Below are 19,707 nucleotides of genomic sequence, written 5' to 3'. Positions count from 1 at the left end.
TCCCCTCGCCACCAGAGCGCACTGCTTCGCGCCAGCCGCAGCCCACTGCACTGTGTTTACTCAGTGACTGTCCCGCGTGTGCACTGTTTATCGCCTGACATCTTCATCATGCCTAAAGTTGTAGAAAAGAGGAAGTGTGTTGTGCTTACACTTAAGCAGCTGATCAGATCAGCTGCTGATTAAGATCAGCTGATCTTTGTTATGGTAAGATGCGTGAGTGTAGGGTGGTGATTGTGGACGTAATTTCACTTCTATTCAAGTATCCGGCAGTATTCAAGTATCCGGCATGTTGGCGGTCCCGCTGATGCCGGATAAGAGGGATTTTACTGAATTATGAGGTGTAGGAGACAGGAATAGACAGAAGCAGACAAAGAAACAAGCTAGACAGAGCTGTCAGACCAGAGAGGGTCAAGATTGGCAAGCCACCAGTCACAGTACCAAGTAAGTAGAGCCAGACAGTTGTAATGCAGTCAGAATAAGATGTTGGTGTTATATATTGACAGAGAGGGATTGGGTAGGTGTAAGATGGGTTCCTCATTAAATATTAGTTGTGAGATTTGTGTAGAATCTGATTTATCATTGAGTATTAAATATGTGAAGTGATTTGAATTGGAAGTGTAATGTGAAGTGTTGAAGATATTTAATGGAATTTATTTCAAGAGAGATTAAACAATTTTTGTAGTTTTTTGTTGTTGTTGGAAGTCGTGTATGATCATCTGAGTGTAAATATATGTAAATAATACAAGTTAAGTAAAAATTATAAAACAAAGCATTCCCTTGAACCCACAAAAGCTAGTCTTACAGATTAGGGACACAGCAAAATTGTGCAACATAGAAGCACAATATAATATATATATATATATATATATATATATATATATATATATATATATATATATATATATATATATATATATATATATATATATATATATATATATATATATATATATATGTACACACACACACACACACACATGTATATATTGTTATGACCAGATCCAGCTCCTCTCCCAGTTGCCACTCCTTTGGGTCAACTTCTCCCTAAAGTACCTTTCTTGTAGCCTAGTGCAGGGCACAAACAATATGAATCCAGGCAATTGGCTGGTTACAAACAGCTATCAAGCCAACAGGGAACGAAGTATACACTGCCAGCTTCTCCCAATAACTGCAAAAAGACTCATCGAGTCACGTTCTAGGGAGCTCAGGCAGCGAAGACACCACAATATGAGGGTATGATACCCTGAGGACTATCTCCCATGTGACTAACCACCCACTGCCCAAAAGGATATTATATCACTATAAGCCTGAGATCAACTTGTCTTCAGTCCTTCTGATGACAGGCTCAAACTTCCTTAAAACTGGAGAGCCTGGAGAAAGAGATGGTTGAACATAGACCTCCACATGAACTAGTTCTCTGGCAAAGACAAGGACACTAAGGACACATACAGTAACATTTAACAAACACAAGGACACTCAAAACACAGGGATTTCATTAAAAGGGGAGAGGACAGGTGCATGTTCATTTCACACTGGACACCAGGACAAACTAGAACTGCGCATGGAACCAATACTCACACACGCATGAGTGGCAAGACACAGGGCAAATGATGCCCTTCCAAATAATATTTAGAGCCGCCCAGATCACAGCCTCCTGTAGGGCCAAATAACAACAAGTAGAGTGAGGCATAACACTATCATCTCCCATAGGTATTTTACAATTATGCCCCCTGTAATATTGCCTTAACACACCTGAAATGACTAGCTCTAACTGTATGCCCTTTGCTTCTGCATGTCAGCTCACTACTGACTGGTGGGAGTGCATTGGTAGGAAGAGAGAAGACAAGGAATGGGCAGGGATTTCCCATGAGAGAGAAGGTACAGAGTATGGGGAGAGAAGTGAGAGGAGAATGGTTGGGGATGAGAAACCTGGCCCACTCTGCATGCTATACTCAAAACTCACAGCACTCATGCTTAGTTTAAAACAAAGGCTAAGTTATAAAAATTACTGTGTTCATTTGGGGGCTTGTGAAATTTTATTACCTTATAAGGGAGGGCAACTCTTCTATTCATTATTTATCAACTACAGTTCTTGGGGATAAGAGGAAGTAAATGCAATTTTAAGGGGATTAAGTTCGGGTGGGTAACGCACAATTTTATAGAAATTATACATGGAACAGACATGAATTATCGCACACTGCCCACTCACTTTTTCCCTCTCTCTTTCTTTTCTCTCTATCTCTTCTTTCCATTCTTTCTCTCCTGCTTTCTCTTTCTTATATCTACTTCTATACTCTGTATAGTACTACTCATAATGATATATATGAGGAGCTGCTCAGGGAAATGCCCCAATGTGCCACATCTAAAAATTATCAGAAAACATAGTTTTAGTTTTCATAAAAATAACTGTTAATTATGTAGATTCTGAGATACTGGTATCATTTTCATTTCTTAAATGAAGCTTGATATGCATACTTTTGTTTCTGTAAACAATACAGTGATTGTACTTTTTAATTATCTTTGTAAATTAATTGTATTAGTATTGTAATACAATACAATAAAGTTACTCAAAGCATTTCTTTTATTGTGATTCTGATCAGCTATGTAAACTAATTGCATTAGTATTGTAATAAAATATAAAATTATTTCAAATAATTTTTTATTGTACTTTTTAATTAACTTTGTAAATTTATTGTATTAAAATTGTAATAAAATATGATGGAAAGTTATTCCAAGTAATTTTTATAAGTTATTGCCAAATTTTGAGTGCATTTTTTGTGGGGTGACAAACACAATCATGATGGACACCAAAACATATGTTTACATTCACTTATAAAAAGTAGAAACAAAAAAATTACATATAAGCACAATAAATTTTGCATTCTAAAAAAATACCTCTAGCAGCATCACAAGCAAGGGAAGTGGGGACAGAGCTGAGATACACATTGAGTGGCTGAGAGCAGTGCACAGTCTGCTGACTGGTGCTAGCTAGCTAGTATTTACAGTACACTGGACCCATTCTATTATGACTTTCTTTAGGTAAGTCATCACCAGATATCTAAGTTTAAGTGCCTAAGGTTCTTTGTAGGAACTTTCAACTATGCTCCTAGATAAGCAGATTTCAGTATCCATACCTATAAAGTTAGAAATAGTGATTTCTATGATACACACACACACACACACATACACACAAGCAAAAAATATTCATGAATTTAAAGTTAAGCTGAATGCTTATAGATATGGAGACAGGACAGCATGAGCATAGCTCTTTTCCTGTAAAACAAAACTAGGTAAATATATATATATATATATATATATATATATATATATATATATATATATATATATATATATATATATATATATATATATATATATATATATATATAGTGGAACCTCAGTCCTCAAACTTAACTTGTTCCTGAATGCCATTTGAAATCTGAAACATTAAAAAACAGAAACTATTTCACCAATGTAAAATGGATTAATCCATTCCCAGACACCAGTCTACACTGTCTTAGTGGCTTATGACAGATGCTCCCACAGCCAAAATGGCTCCTTCACAACATCTCCAGCTCAAATTATTTATACAAAAAGGATGTATTGAATAAACTTAGTGACACAGAACTCATCAAAAGATACTGTTTAGACTGATCTAGTGAGGCAAGCTTTACAGGACACAGAAAAGAGCAACCCACTTACCGCCAAAATGAAGGTGATCATAAAACTTAGACATCTTGCTGCTGGGAAAAGCTACTGGAAAAATGCAGTTGTGCAGTAATGATGGTGTTGGGGGTCATTGAGAGAGCCACAGGTGGCTTGGGATTACTCCTGAGTGCTGAAAACTGTTCGTTTACATCAAGGTTTTTCAACAGGATCACATTTTACCTTCTTTCAAAAATTTAATTACTCTTACACTCTGTCTCTTCTCCAACTATATAAAAACAAAATAAATATTTATAGAAACTATGAATTAGTAATAAAAGGCAGCTTTTGCTGTGTCTTTTACTATCTGAAAGCAAGTGACTGTTCTAGAACCAAATTATGGTACCACAACCGAAACAATAAGTTCAAAATTTTGTTAAAAAAACTAACTTTGAAAAGGGAGGCGCTCAGTAACCGAGGTTCCACTGTATTTACCTAGTTGTGTAGTACAGGGTTTGAGCAGGGCTCATAGTGTCCTGTCTCCATATCTATATTTATCCAGCATTTCCTTAAATTTGTGCATGTTTGGTGCTGTAACAACCTCTTCATTTAGATCATTCCAGATATCCACAGTTCTATGTGGAAAACTGTACTTTTTGATGTCCCTCAAACACTGACTCTTCTTGATCTTCTTTGAGTGCCCTCTCATCCGTCCAGCTTCACCTTCTTCCAGCAACACCAGATTTTATACATCGTTATTAGATCTCCTCTTTTTCTTCTAACTTGCAAAGTTGGCAGTCCCATTTCCTTCAACCTCTCTTAGTATGTTAGGTCTTTCAGCTCCAGTACCATCTTTGTAGCTGCCCTCTGAATTCTTTCCAACTTCTTTATGTCTTTCTTCACATGCGGAGACCACACCAATGCTGCATATTCCAGTCTGGGACGTAGCATAGTGGCTATAATTTTTTTTTCATCATAGTCTTTTCCATGTAATGAAATGTCCTCCTAATATTTGTAAACATCCTGTAAATTGAGGCAAATATCTCAGTTATATACCATTCTGGTGCCAGGGTATCTTGAAAAGCCACTCCTAGGTCTTTTTCCTCCTTGCTCCTCATTATTACTTCCTCCCCCATTTTATAGTCCCATGCAGGTCTTCTTTTACTCTCTCCCAATTCTATCACATGGCATTTCTTAGCATTAAATTCCAATTTCCACTTCTTGCTCCACCCATAAATCTTGTCAATATCTCTAAGCAACTCTATACAAACAACATGGCTCTTTATTACTCAACAATTTTGCATCATCAGCAAACAGATTAATATATCTGGTCAAACCCTCCTGCATATCATTGATGTATATTTGGAGCATAATGGGTGCTAACACTGACCCCTGTGGTACTCCACTTGTTACATTACTCCAACAGGTGTCCCTGATCACAGTTCTCATTTCTCTATTATTTAAGTAGTCTCTCATCCATTTTAGCGTTGTTCCTCTCAGTCCTATATATTCCATCTTCCACAACAGTCTTTTATGTGGAACTTTATCAAAAGCTGTTTTGATGTCCAAGTACACTGCATCTATTGACCCATCTCTGTTTTGTACTTCCTCTATTACTCTTATATAGAAACTTAGTAAATTTGTCACATATAACCTTCCTTTTCTGAAACCAAATTGACTTTGTTCTCTTGAGTGTGTGTGTGTGTGTGTGTGTGTGTGTGTGTGTGTGTGTGTGTGTGTGTGTGTGTGTGTGTGTGTGTGTGTGTGTATCTACCTAGTTGTGTTTTACAGGAGGGGAGTAATCTCATAGTATCCTGTCTCTATACCTATCCAGTTTGGTCTTAAAAGTACGGACAGTTACAGCACTGACTGTGTTTTACCTAGTTGTGCTTTATGGGAAAAGAGCTATGCTCGTGCTGTCCCATCTCCCTATCTTTTAATATCCAACTTAGCCTTGAATCCATGTATACTTTCTGCATTTACTATCTCCTCATCCAGACTGTTCCATACATCAATACTTCTACATGGGAAACTATACTTTTTGACATCTCTTCTACAAGCACTCCTCTTCAGCCTCTTCCCATGTCCTCTAGTGTCCCATGTATCCCAGACCATTAAGTCGCTCCGGTCCACTGCCTCTACTCCCTCATATGCTTTATATATCGCAATCAAGTCTCCCCTTTCTCTCCTCTTTTCCAAAGTTGGTAGATGTAGCCTTTCCAGTCTCTCTTCATATGACAAGTCCCTGAAACTTGGTACTATCTTCATAGTTGCTCTCTGAACTCTCTCCAACTTCCTTATATCCTTTTTCTTGTATGGCAACCACACTACTGCTGCATATTCTAGTCTAGGTCTTATCAGCGACACAATCATCTTCCTGACCATCTCTTCATCCTATATTTGCAAAGGCAAATATAGGATGAAGGTTTCTATAGGTTTCTCCTGTAATTTTGCTAATGTGTCTCTCTGGGCTCAGGTTCACAGTCACTGTAACACCGAGATCCTTGTGTGTGTGTGTGTGTGTGTGTGTGTGTGTGTGTGTGTGTGTGTGTGTGTGTGTGTGTGTGTGTGTATATATATATATATATATATATATATATATATATATATATATATATATATATATATATATATATATATATATATATATATATATATATATATATATATATATATATATATATATATATATATATATATATATATATATATATATATATATATATTAAGCATATACATGGGGAGATTCTCTCTTACACATGTCTTGCACCTGTACAAATATCTAAGATTTCAGTGTTTAGATATGTGTACAGATGCGAGATGGATTGTAATACTTGAAGCACTGTACATAAAAGAATTCAACCCCAGGCTCAATGTACAAGCTAAGGATTTACAGACCCTGCTGAGCTTGAGAAGGGATCAAGCACTGCTGCCACATAGCAAGCCCACCAGCCAACTGAAGCCAACTAATCAGCGCCTCCCACCGCACCCACATAATGAGTCCACCACTTGTGCTGTACCAGCCAATCAGTGCCTCTTACAGGCCAGACCAACACCTCAACTCATGGCATAAATATCATCCTCCCAGCGTGTCCAGTCATTCCACCACTACTGAGGAAGGGTTAAGGAACCCAAAATCGTGATATAGCAAGCATGGCTGGCTACAGATAAGTCATCAAACAAATTTCAGTTGAGAATAAGACTCTCATAAGATAAAGAAAATATGTTAAAGAAAATAATAAATGCTGACCTAGTGATCACATTTAATGAAATATATATACTCGTATATATATATATATATATATATATATATATATATATATATATATATATATATATATATATATATATATATATATATATATATATATATATATGCAGGGCAGTCTAGGGGCCAGAATGAAAGAATAAAGAGAATAGAAAGAAGGAATAGAGAGAAGAAAGAAAGGCAAGAGGAAGGAAGCGAGACAATGAGTCATACCCGCCCCACTGTGATACATTGTATTTTATATATAAAATGTGGGCTGCTCACCCAGCATTAATCTTCCTAAATTTTCCCCTACTTCCCCTCATTTGTGAGAGCTGAATTTATTGACTAAAAGAGGATAGTTATACTTTACTATAAAAGAATTCAATCTCACCCAGCCCCTTTAACGAGCACATAGTGATTTTTATGAACTTAATATTCCTTCTAGAGCATAATAGTGCATTGTGTGGAGAGTGAGACAAGCCTCTCACCCCCCCTATTCTTCACCCCCTCCCTCCCCCATTCTTTATGCCTTGCTGAGCATGGGTTTCCTTGCTGTGAGTGAGTTTAATAGCAGTCTGCTAATAAGAGAGAGAGAGAGAGAGAGAGAGAGAGAGAGAGAGAGAGAGAGAGAGAGAGAGAGAGAGAGAGAGAGAGAGAGAGAGAGAGAGAGAGAGAGAGAGTGTTGTGAGAGTGCATTTGGAGCATAAGGCATCTAGTAGGAGGAGGAGGTAGTAGACACCTACCGAAATGATAATTACTCCCAGTGAGGTCTAAAGCACTGTTCAGGGGGTGCTGTGAACTTATCATTAAACCCAGCTGTGACCTCAATGAACATTTCCCTTTCTGTCTCACAACACAAGGGGGCAGTCACAGCCTGCCCTCTAAAGACAACTCTCTTCCTCCACAGTTTTCCACCATCTGGCTATGACTACAGAGTCACTCTCAAACTAAATTTATCTGTGCTGTATACCTTTCACCTAACTCCTCTGACTATAAGAAATTCTTTGACTACTTAACTTCCAAAGTGGAGCACATTCTGATCCTCTTCCCTTTTGCAGAGATCTCCATTCTTGGAGACTTCAATGTTCACCACCAGCTTTGGCTTTCCTCTCCCTTCACTGACCATCCTGGTGAACTAGCCTTCAACTTTGCTATCCTCCATGATCTAGAGCAGTTTACTTCCTGATCTAGTTTACTTCCTGAAGGGTTGGATGTCTATGAAAAGACCTGGAAAAGTACAGGGTGGTATTATCAGCGTAGGAGTGGATAGGACAAGAAGTTTGGTTTAGAAGATCATTGATGAATAATAGGAAGAGATGACAGGACAGAGCCCTGAGGAACACCACTGTTAATAGATTTAGGAAAGGACAGTGACTTTTTACCACAGCAACAATAGAACAGTCAGAAAAGAGACTTGAGATGAAGTTACGGAGAAAAGGATAGAAGCCATATGTGGGTAGTTTGGAAATCAAAGCCTTGTGGCAGACTCTATCAAAAGCTTTTGATATGTCTAAGGCAACAGCAAAAGTTTCATCAAAATCCCTAAAAGAGGATGATCAAGACTCAATAAGGAAAGCCAAAAGATCACCAGTAGAACAGCCTTGACAGAACCCATACTGGCAATTAGATAGAAGGTTGTGAAGTGATAGATGTTTCAGAATCTCATTGTTGAGGATAGATTCAAAACTTTAGAAAGGCAAGAAATTAAAGCAATAGGACTGTAGTTTGAGGGATTAGAATGGTCATCCTTTTTAGGGACAGGCTGAGTGTAGGCAAACTTTCTGCAAGAAGGAAGGGTAGATGTTGATAGACAGAGTTGAGAGAATTTGACTAGGCAAGGTGCAAACACAGAGGCACAGTTTCATTGAACAATAGGAGGGAGTCCATCACATCCATAAGCCTTCCAAGGGTTTAGGCCAATGAGACCACAGTAAATATCACTGCAAAGGATTTTAATGACGGGTAGAATGAAGTAGTCAGAGGGTGGAGGAGAGGGGGGAACAAGGTCTGAATCATCCAAGGTAAAGTTTTTAGCAAAGGTTTGAGTGAAGAGTTCAGCTTTAGAAATAGATTAGATGGCAGTGGTGCCATCAGCTCGAAATAAAGGAGGGATAGATGAAGAAGCAAAGTTATTGGAGATGTTTTTGGCGAGGTGCCAGAAGTTATAAGAGGAGTTAGATCTTGACAGATTTTGACACTTGCTGTTAATGAAGAACAGACACTTGTTTAGATCATGGTGATACAGGTTGGTCCAGTTGGACAAAGCCTGTGTTAACTTGTGCTTTACAGGAAATGAACAGGTCAGACTTGATTATATTTACACTGTTTATGTATATGTACATATAAAGAACTTATTTGTCAATATGATATAGAACTAAATTTTGATATGTAAAAAAAAAAAAAAAAAAAAAAAAAAAAAAAAAAAAAAAAAAAAAAGCCTTTTTTTTTTTTTTTTTTTTCTTTTATTTTTTTTCATTGGGGGTGAGTTTTTTAATGCCAACCCTCCTCATGGCCTCATACTACACTTCAGGAACCCTGTCACTGGTTTACCTCTGTTGCTTCATTATGAGTCTGCTCCCTACTTCACAGCTACTCTAATCCTGAGACTACAGCAGATGCAGGGTACTTCCTATAGAGTGTCCCACACTCCAACTATGTCCATACACTAATGAGCATCACACCCCCTCCCAAGAGTTGACAAGACCGCATCATTTTCATACACTCGCCACTATTACTCTCCATTCACTTCTTCACACACAATTGCTTTCTTGCCTTGACAAGTCTGTATACACTTATGTTTATATAAAAAAGAAATATTTACTCACCCTCTCTAGTTCTGCAACCTTTTGCATGCGTCCATCCAACTCTCTCCGGATAGCTGCAGCTTGTTCATCTTGGCTGTCCAGCTGGTAATATAAACAAGGATAGTCAAAGGTAAGAAGGCAATGAAAAATAGAACACCAACCTAATTTTCTGCCATCTCACTTTGACTTTACTCTTAGACCTCATACCTAACTCCTCTAACTATTGAAAATTCTTCAGCTATTTAACTTTCAAAGTGGAGCACATCCTGATTCATTTCCTTTTTGTGAAGATATCCATTCTTGGAGATCTCAGTGTTCACCACCAGCTTTGGTTATCATCTCCCTTCACTGACCAATCAAGTGAGCTTATGTTAAACTTTGCTATCCTTCATGACCTAAAGCAATTAGTGTAACACCCTCTCCATCTTGAAGATATGACCAACATTCTCGATCTTTTCCTAACATCTAATTTTGTTACTGTCTTCTCTTCTGGGCTCCTCCTATCTTAACCTCATATTTGTACCTTGCCCTGTCACTCCAAATCCTCCTCAAGATCCTCCAGAGCCAAGGTGCCTCTGATGTTTTGCCTCCATTAATAAGGGAGACCTGAAGAGGCATTATTGTGATTTACGACTGAATAATTACTGCTTCCATGTAAGGGAACTATCTCTGTATTCCTGAGTCAAGTACACATGACTAATTCATCTCCATGTTGTTAATAAAGTCTGGTTTGGCATAAATATGGAATTATAAAATTCAAATACATTTTTTTTTTAGTTCAGGACAATAGTATATAAATAAAAATAAAAACTAAGAAACCAAGTGATGGGTAAGATGGCCCCACCAGCACAGCAGCAGCAGCAACAGCCAGACTTGGAAACTAGACTAACAGAATCCAGATATCATATATAGAGGCAGGGCAAACTAAGAACTGAGGAACATATGAGCATAAAAAAAAAAAAAATGGGGAGAACACAATCAAATATACCAACACCATTTATCTAATTTCAAAAGGAAAACCATATAACCTATAACTCTCACATTCTCTACATAATTACCTATTCAAAGGAGGATTGGTGTTGCTATTTTTGCTCCAATATACATGTTTGTCATCAAAACCTAACTTTTCTTTTTATGATCTTACAAATAACTATTATTGATACATGCTATATCAGAACATATATACTTCAAACAGGAATGAATAATTTCTAAAATATTTTCCACAACATATTTTGTCTAACATGGATTACTTGAGAAGTTTTTTCATGTATTATTCAGCTGATCACAAAATACATAGTTAAATCACATAGTAAATGATAGAGTAGGGAAGTACAAAGTGCCCACCTGAAGTGCATTGAACAGCAGCTGGTGCTCAAATTTCTTGATGCCTAAGATTTGCTGAAACATGTCAAAGAGTTGCTCTTTAGGCATAATGAGCTCACTGTTGAGCGGTTGCTGCATCCGACCTGGCCTCTTGCTGTCTTCTTCACCTGCTGAATCAAGAATAATCTAATCAATCCTTTGAACTAAAGCAGTGTGTGACTAAACAGCAGAAGAAAGGAATTCTTAAATTTGATCCAGTAACTGAAAACATACAAACTTGAGTGACAACACTGGAGGCAGGTTATTTTTAGGTAGCAGTAACATGATTCTGAAGCCACACAGGGTACTCATCACCAGCCAGTATTAACTTTGCTTCATTACACAATCAACCAGTATTAACTTTGCTTCATTACACAATCTCAGTGTTCTGTGTTACTGCTCAAGACAAAGCATTTTGTAGGGACAATGAAAATAGCCTCTCCCTGGACATGAAGGCAGAAACCTGTGGCACCACCTCAGTTTTAACAGAGGTGGATGTCAGAGTAGAAGGCAAGTCAAACAAAAACTGTCACTAAAGCAACAAGATCACATATATTGATGTTGATAAATTGAGGTAGAAGAGCTTCAAATTGATATATTGTTGCAAAATGGATAACAAGAGAAATTACCAGTATAGCTTGGATGATGGCTCATTATAAATAACTATGACTATGGGTAATATCTAAGTGCTTAAAATGTCAAATGGAATGAAAATCAAACACTGATTAGAGCTGCAAAATATACTGGAAGTATCTAGGCATATGAACAAAAGTTAATCATTAGCACTGATAAACAATGTAATTTAGAAGACCAAAGCAATATGAAAAAAATAACTAGGTCACACAAATCAAGACTGGATAGAACAAGTAGCCAAAAAGGTGTGCAAGATGGGAGATATCAATGCTTCCTGATAAAGTGATCCTATCATCACCCAATGGAGATACTTGTGCAAGGGAGAGAAATTAAAGCACATAACCAAGAAATATACATCTAAAACTACAAAGATCCTTAAAGGAAGAATATGAATATCAATAGTTAAGAAGAGAAATCAATTTATCTACTGCAAAAAATGAGAATAATAATTAAAAAATAGAAACTATAGATATAACACATAATTATCTAGCATAAATATTCATAATCATCAGAAATTAGAGAGGGATGGCTTGACTTTACTTATGAAGAAACACAAGAAGTGAAAGCAGATGCTTAGTCACAGTTTTTGTGATCATCACAGGGAGCAAACCTTCCACCACCAACAACAGTTTTGTTGTGACAAAACACTTTTGTGTCTTTATATTATTACTAAGGAAAGATGCTTCATACTATGATCATCAATAAGTAAGATGTATTACTATGAATATCATTTGATTCACAAGTAGCCTCTGAAAAAAAAAAGTAGATGAATGGGGATAGGTAATCCAAACACAATAAAGGCAAAAAGTCTAGTCATTCACAAATTTGGCAAAAGATTAATTTTTTTTTCTTTTCTTTTGTGTGTGTGTGTGTGTAATTACCTAGTTGTAATTTACAGGGCCTGATCTATGCTCATGTGGTCCCGTCTCCATATCTACACTTGTCCATCTTTTCCTGGAAGTTGTGTACACTTGTTACTGATACTACCTCCTCACTTAGCTTGCTCCAAACTTTCCCATTTTATATGCCCATTTTAGTCTCCTCACTTTTTTTCCCATTTCTATTACAAGACATTTTTTTTTCACATTAAATTCCATCTCCCATTTCTTACCCCCATCCCAAATTTTATTCAAATTATCTTATAGAATTTCACAATCTTTGTTGTTTCTTATATGTCTTTGTGATTTTGCATCACCTGCAAGCTAACTCATGTAACTCTTTACTACTTCAGGCATATCATTTATGTTGATTAGGAAAAGTATTGGTGCTAGCAATGATCTTTGTGGTACTCCACTATTTACTTTTCTCCATTTTGATTTTACATCTTTTACTACTGTTCTCATTTTTCTTCCCTTAAGTAGCCTTTCATCCTGTTTAATATTTTTCCTATTTAATCCTCCCACATTTTCTAGCTTCCATAGTAGCCTGTAGAGGGGGAACTTTGTCCAAAGTTTTTTTTTAGATCTAAATACACACAGTCTACCCATCCATCCCTCTCCTATGTTATATCAGTCACTTTTGAATAGAAGCTCATCAAATTTGTTATATATGATCGTTTTTGTCTAAAGCCATACTGTTTTCCTGTTATTATATCATGCTTCTCTAGAAATTTTGTCCACTGCTTCTTTATCACTTTTTCACAGATCATACATACTATGTTGGTCATTGATACTGGTCTATAGTTTAGTGGTTCTTCTTTCTTTACACTTTTATAAATTGGCACTATGTCTGCTCTCTTCCATTCCCCAGGCACTCTTCAAGTTGATAATGAGAACTTTTTTTATGTCATATACTGGTTCAATTAAATATGTGTATTTACATAGTTTACCTAGTTGTGGTTTACAGGAGGGAAGTAATGTCATAGTATCCCATCTCTGTATCTATCTAGTTTGGTCTTGAAAGCATTGACAGTTTCAGCATTTACAATTTCTTCACTGAGTTCATTCCATTTCTTTACACTTCTGTGAGGAAAACTATACTTCTTAATGTCTTCTACAGTTAACTTTCTTCAGCTTCTTATTGTGTCCCCTTGTACTCTGTGTGTCTAGATTTATAAAACCTTCTTTGTCCACATTTTCCATACCATTTTATCATTCTACAAATGTTTATTAAATCTCCTCTCTCTCTCTCTCTCTCTCTCTCTCTCTCTCTCTCTCTCTCTCTCTCTCTCTCTCTCTCTCTCCTATTTTCAAGAGTAGGAATTTCCAGCATTCTTAATCCCTCTTCATAGGTTGATTTACTCAACTCCAGAACCATCTTAGTGACTGCTCTGTGTACTCTTTCTAATTTTATAATATTCCTCTTTGTATGAGGAGACCAAACAACTGCCATATATTCCAATCTTGGTCTTATCATGGAAATCAACAACTTTTTTAATAATTTCTTTATCCAAATATGAGAATGCCATTCTTACTCTTTTTAACAAATTCATCGTCTCTCCAGTAATTTTATCAATGTGTCTGTCCAGAGTCAAATTTTCAGTAACTGTTACTCCCAAATCCACTTCCTCTTTTGACTTCTTTAACTTCACACCATCCATCTCATAATGATATTGTATTCTTTTCTTACTCTTACTAAACTCCATTACTTTACATTTACTTAAACTGAATTCCATTTACCAAGATTTACTCCATCTATTTATCTTATTTAAATCATCTTGCAGTACTATACAGTCATTTACATTTTCTACCCTTCTCATCAGCTTAGCATCATCTGCAAATAAGTTCATATAACTAACTATTTCTTCATTTTATGTCATTCACATATATTACAAACATTATCAGTCCCAATACTGACCCTTATGGGACACCAACAGTTACTTTCAGCCAAGATGAATTTTGGTCTTGTATTACAGTTCTCATCTCTCTACCATCCAGATAATCCTTCATGCACTCCAACAGTCTTCCTCCAGTTTCTTCATAATTTTTTATCTTCCATAGCAATCTTCGGTGTGGTACTTTGTCAAATGCCTTCTTCAAGTCTAAGTAGACACCATCCACCCATCTGTCTCTCTCCTGCACAATATTGACTATCCTAGTCAAGGACACTGATCTATAATTTAGTGGATTTTCCTTATTTCCTCCTTTATATATTGATGTAATATTTGCTCTCTTCCAATCTTTTGGTACTCTTCCTTGTGATAGTGATGTCACTGCTAGACTGTGAATTTTATCAGCCAGTTGTTCTTTACATTCCTTCAATATCCAGTTTGATACTCCATCTGGACCAGTTGCTTTATTTATTTCAAGTTCTTCCATCATCTTAAGTATTTCTTCATAACTGACTGGGACTGTACTTAGTATATTCCTCACCAACTTATCCCTTCCAGCATCAAACTCCCCTTCCACAGTAAACACTGATCTGAAACTATTCATAACATCTGCCATGTCCTGTGCATCATCATAGATTTTTCCTTCAACATTCAGTCTTGATACACCTTCCTTCTTTTTCATCTTCCCATTAATATATCTACAGAATAGTTTGGGTCAATTTATACAATTATCTAATATATCTCTTTCATAGTTTCTTCTCTCCATTCTTACTATCTCAATGTACTTGCTTTTAGCATCAATATATTCCTCCTATCTGCTCTGTTTTCCTCTTCTTCCATCTATCCCAAGCATTTGTGTGTGTGTGTGTGTGTGTGTGTGTGTGTGTGTGTGTGTGTGTGTGTGTGTGTGTGTGTGTGTATTTACCTAGTTGTATTGTACAGGGTATGAACCAAAGCTCATTTTGTCTTGTCTCCATAACCATATTTATCTTGTTTCTCTTTAAACATGTGTACACTGTTTGCCACAACCACCTCTTCCTTCAAATCATTCCAGGTTTCAATAGTTCTACACCAGAAGCTGCATTTCTTGATGTCATATGAACAGCCACTCTTCTTTATTTTATTCCCATGCCCCCTCATTCATCTCTCTCCCTCCTCCATCTGTGGTATCAAGTAATTTTTGTCTATTCTTTCTATATTGTTTACTAATTTGTACATTGTTATCAGGCCTTCTTTTTCTCTTCTCTCTTGCAGTGTTAGTAAACTCATCTCTTGAAGTCTTTCTTCATGGTTTAAGTCTTTCAATTCTAGTACCATCTTTGTCGCTATCCTCTGTATTCTTTCCAGTTTCCACATATCTTTTTATCTCTGTGGAGCCCAAACTACTACTGCATATTCCAATTTAGGACATATGCTTGTTATAATTTTCTTCATCATTTATTTATCTAAATAGTTAAACACCACATTAATGTTTGTTAACAAGCTATATGTAGAGCCGAATATAATCTTTATTTGTCTTTCAGGTGATAGTGTGCTGTGGATCATTACTCCCAAATCTTTTTCTTCATTACTTTTTGTTATTATTTCTCCTCCCATTTTGTACTTCCATGAAGGTCTCTTTACTTTTCCTATTTCCAACACATGGCATTTTCTGTATTAAATTCTAGTTTCCATCTTTGGCTCCATGCATGTATCTTGTCAATATCCTTTTGTAACTCCTTGCAGTCATTTTCATCCTTTATTTTTTCACTATTTTTGCATCATCAGCAAACAGGTTTATATAATTATTTAGATCCTCTGTCATATCATTTACATATATTTGAAACATAATAGGTGCCAACACAGATCTTGCAGTACCCCACTTGTCACTTTCCACCAAGTTGAATTAGTGTCTCTGATTATTGTTCTCATTTCCCTCCCTTGTAAGTAATCCTCCATCCATTTCAATGTTGCTCCTTTTAGTCCTCCTCCATTCTATAACTTCCACATGAGGCTTTTGTGGGGAGCTTTATTGAATGCTTATCTGAGATCCAGGTATACTACACCAACCCATCCATCCTTTTCTTGCACTCTCATATAGAAACTCAGAAGATTTGTGACACAGGATCTCCCTTTCCTGAATCCAAATTGCTTTTCTGTAAATATTGTTTCATCTTTTAGATATTCCACTCATCTGTCTTTAATTACTATTTCACAAGCCTGCTTACAATACTTGTTAGTGACACCAGTCTACAATTTAATGTTTCCATTTTATTTCTCCCCTTGTATATTGGCACTATGTTAGCTCTTTTCCATTCCCTTGGTACTTTTCCTTCTCTCAACAAGCTGTTAATTATATTCCATATGGGTTCTTCATTTGTTCTCTGCATTATTTTAATATGTATGCATTTATTTGATCTGGTCTCATAGCTTTTCTAACATCCAGCTCTTCCAACAGCCTCTTGATTTGTTGTCTCTTTACTTGTATCTCCTGTATTCCTTCATTCTGTGATGCCACTTTTGGTGCCACAAATTTGACTTCCTTTGTAAATAGAGACTGAAAGCTCTCATTCATTAGTTCACTCATCTCTTCAGTGGTTCCATAAATTCTCCCTTCCCTTTTTAACTTGTTTATGCTATCCTTATGCTTCATTTTCCTGTTTATGTATCTGTAGAAGTTTGGATCCTTCCTTACATTTTCCTACTATTTTTCCTACTATGTCACTTTCAAAGTTTCTTTCTTCTTCTCTTCTTACTTACTACTAATTACTTCTTCTTTTTCTATAGTATATTCATTCCTTGCCTTTCTGTATTCTTCTCTAGCACAGTGGGACCTTGGTTACCGAACATCTCCCTTTTCGAACAAAAATCTTAACTCATAATTGCTTCAGTTGCCGTACCATAATTTGGTTTTAGAACAAAATAACTTGATTTCAAATACTACAAGACGTAGCAAAAGCAGCCATATATTACTAATTTATAGTTTCTATAAAAATTTCTTTCATTTTTATATATTTGGAGGAGAGACACAGAGGGTAAGACAGTAAATCAATCTTTGAAGTAAGTTAAATGTGATCCTGTTGAAGATGTTGAAGAACCTTGATGTAAACAAACAAGGTTCTGCACTCTGGAGTTATCCTGAGCCTCCTGTGGCTCTCTCTATGACCCACAATGCCAGAAGTACTGCACAACTGCATTTTCCCAGTAGCTTTTTCCAGCAGCAAGATGTTTAAGTGTTATGATCTCCTTAATTTTGGTGGTAAATGGGTTGCTCTTCTCTGTGTCACTCTGTAAGGCTTTCCTCACTAGATCAGTGACAAAGACCTGCATGGTCTAAACAATATCTTTTGATGAATTATATGTCATTAAGTTTATTCAATACATCCTTTCTGGAGAGAAAAAAAATCCTAAATTGGAGATGTGGAGCAGCCATCTTAGCAGTGGGAGTGTTGATCATTACCCGCTAAGACATGGTGGATGGGTGTCTGAAAACGGATGAATCTATTTTACAATGATTCCTATGGGGAAAATAATTTCGGTTTTTTAACATTTCAGATTTCGAACTGGATTCAGGAGTGAATTAACTTCCAAAACCAAGGTTTCACTGTATTTCTGTTCAGTTGTCTCATCATTTTCTTCCATGCCCTGTCCTTTTTCTCTTTTCCTTCTATACACCTGGCATTATACCATTCATGTTTCCCAATTTTCACTTTATAACTTGGCACAAACTGTTGCACCCCCCTCTCTATACTTGCTCAAAAATATCTCATATTTTTCTTGCACTACTATACCTTCAAATAGCTTTTTCCAGTTAACTTTTCCATAAAGTTTATTAAACTCTGAACTGTACTGTACTGTTCTTTCCTGTGCAATACTTTTTCCTCCTGTGGTACTATTTCTATTATCACATGATCACTTCTTCCCATTGTGCTCAAACAATGTATACTTGGTTTACTTTCTGCAGTTTTTGTAAACATAAAGTCTAACTGTGATGGTTCTTCTTGTCCTCTGCATCTTGTAGGCTCGTTCACCTATTGTCTCATTATATTAATCATCATGGTTTGCATTAGTTCATTGCTCCATGACCCAACATTTTCTTTCACTTCCATTTCCTTCCAGTTAATTCCTGATGTGATGAAGTTGCCTACTAAGAGCACTTTGTTACTTTTCTTTATCATTTCCTTTATAATATTTTTTGTTTCTAGTTTCATACTTTTAAATTTATTGATCTCCCATGCATTAGTTTTTTGTGGTATGTAAGTCACAATAATTTTCCTTTTTCACTTCCTTTGATCTTAATCACAACACTCAATGTTTTCACCATTCCATCACCATATTCTACTTCCTCAACAACAATATCCTCTTTTACCAATATCATCACTCCTACTCCCTTTCCTTTTCTGTCTCTCCTACACGTGCTATATCCTTCCTTTGCAAATCCCAACTTTATTTCCTCTTTTAGTTTGGTTTCTGTTAAACATACTACATCTGGTTTATTGTTCTTTAACTAGTCTTTTAAGTTCCAATAGGTTCAACAACAAAACATTACTCCTACTCCCTTTCCTTTTCTGTCTCTCCTACATGTGCTATATCCTTCCTTTGCAAATCCCAACTTTATTTCCTCTTTTAGTTTAGTTTCTGTTAAACATACTATATCTGGTTTATTGTTCTTAAAGTAGTCTTTAAGTTCCAATTGGATTGACACCAAAAGATCTAAATTAGTATACATAATCTTTAAACTTCTGCTTGGTGACCTTGCATGGCATTTTTGTGCCACCATTTCCTCACTTTCATGTCTACAATGTTCCAGCTGAATCTTCTTGCTTGTTCCTGTGTTCTCTCCTCATTTTTTGACTGGGTCTCTACTCTCAGTTCTTTCAGTTTACTTCTCTCTTTTTCATTCATGTCTCTTTTTATCTATGTTTCCTTCATTCCCTCTACTTTTGCCAATTTTCCTGTTCTTTGCAAGAAATGTTCAGCTGCTGTTTGTAACATGAATTTTATTTTTCATTGGCCTTGTTCCATTTTCGTCATACTTTTCAATCCTGTATGTGTGTGTGTATTTACCTAGTTGTATTTACCTAGTTGTATTGTACTGGGCACAAGCCAAAGCTCATTTTGTCCTGTCTCCATAACCATATCTATCCAGATTCTCTTTAAACATGTGTACAATGTTTGCCACAACCATCTCTTCCTTCAAGAGAGAGAGAGAGAGAGAGAGAGAGAGAGAGAGAGAGAGAGAGAGAGAGAGAGAGAGAGAGAGA

The 19,707-nt window shown here is 36.4% G+C and overlaps 1 protein-coding gene across 1 annotated transcript in view; it reads right to left on the bottom strand.

Moving 5' to 3' along the window:
• Window positions 1-19,707, bottom strand: part of LOC135097639 (calcium-dependent secretion activator-like) — a 267,744-nt gene that overhangs the window by 232,558 nt on the left and 15,479 nt on the right. Inside the window, exons 3-4 of the mRNA XM_063999592.1 lie at window positions 11,044-11,192; window positions 9,721-9,801 (exon numbers count right to left, since the gene is read on the bottom strand). Of these exons, the coding sequence (XP_063855662.1) occupies window positions 9,721-9,801; window positions 11,044-11,192 (230 nt within the window). The remainder of the gene's footprint in view (window positions 1-9,720; window positions 9,802-11,043; window positions 11,193-19,707) is intronic.

Source organism: Scylla paramamosain, unplaced genomic scaffold (assembly GCF_035594125.1).
Source record: "Scylla paramamosain isolate STU-SP2022 unplaced genomic scaffold, ASM3559412v1 Contig27, whole genome shotgun sequence".
Lineage (NCBI taxonomy): Eukaryota > Metazoa > Arthropoda > Malacostraca > Decapoda > Portunidae > Scylla > Scylla paramamosain.
Note: the sequence above shows the minus strand (reverse complement) of the source record. Positions and strands in the feature narration are given on the sequence as shown.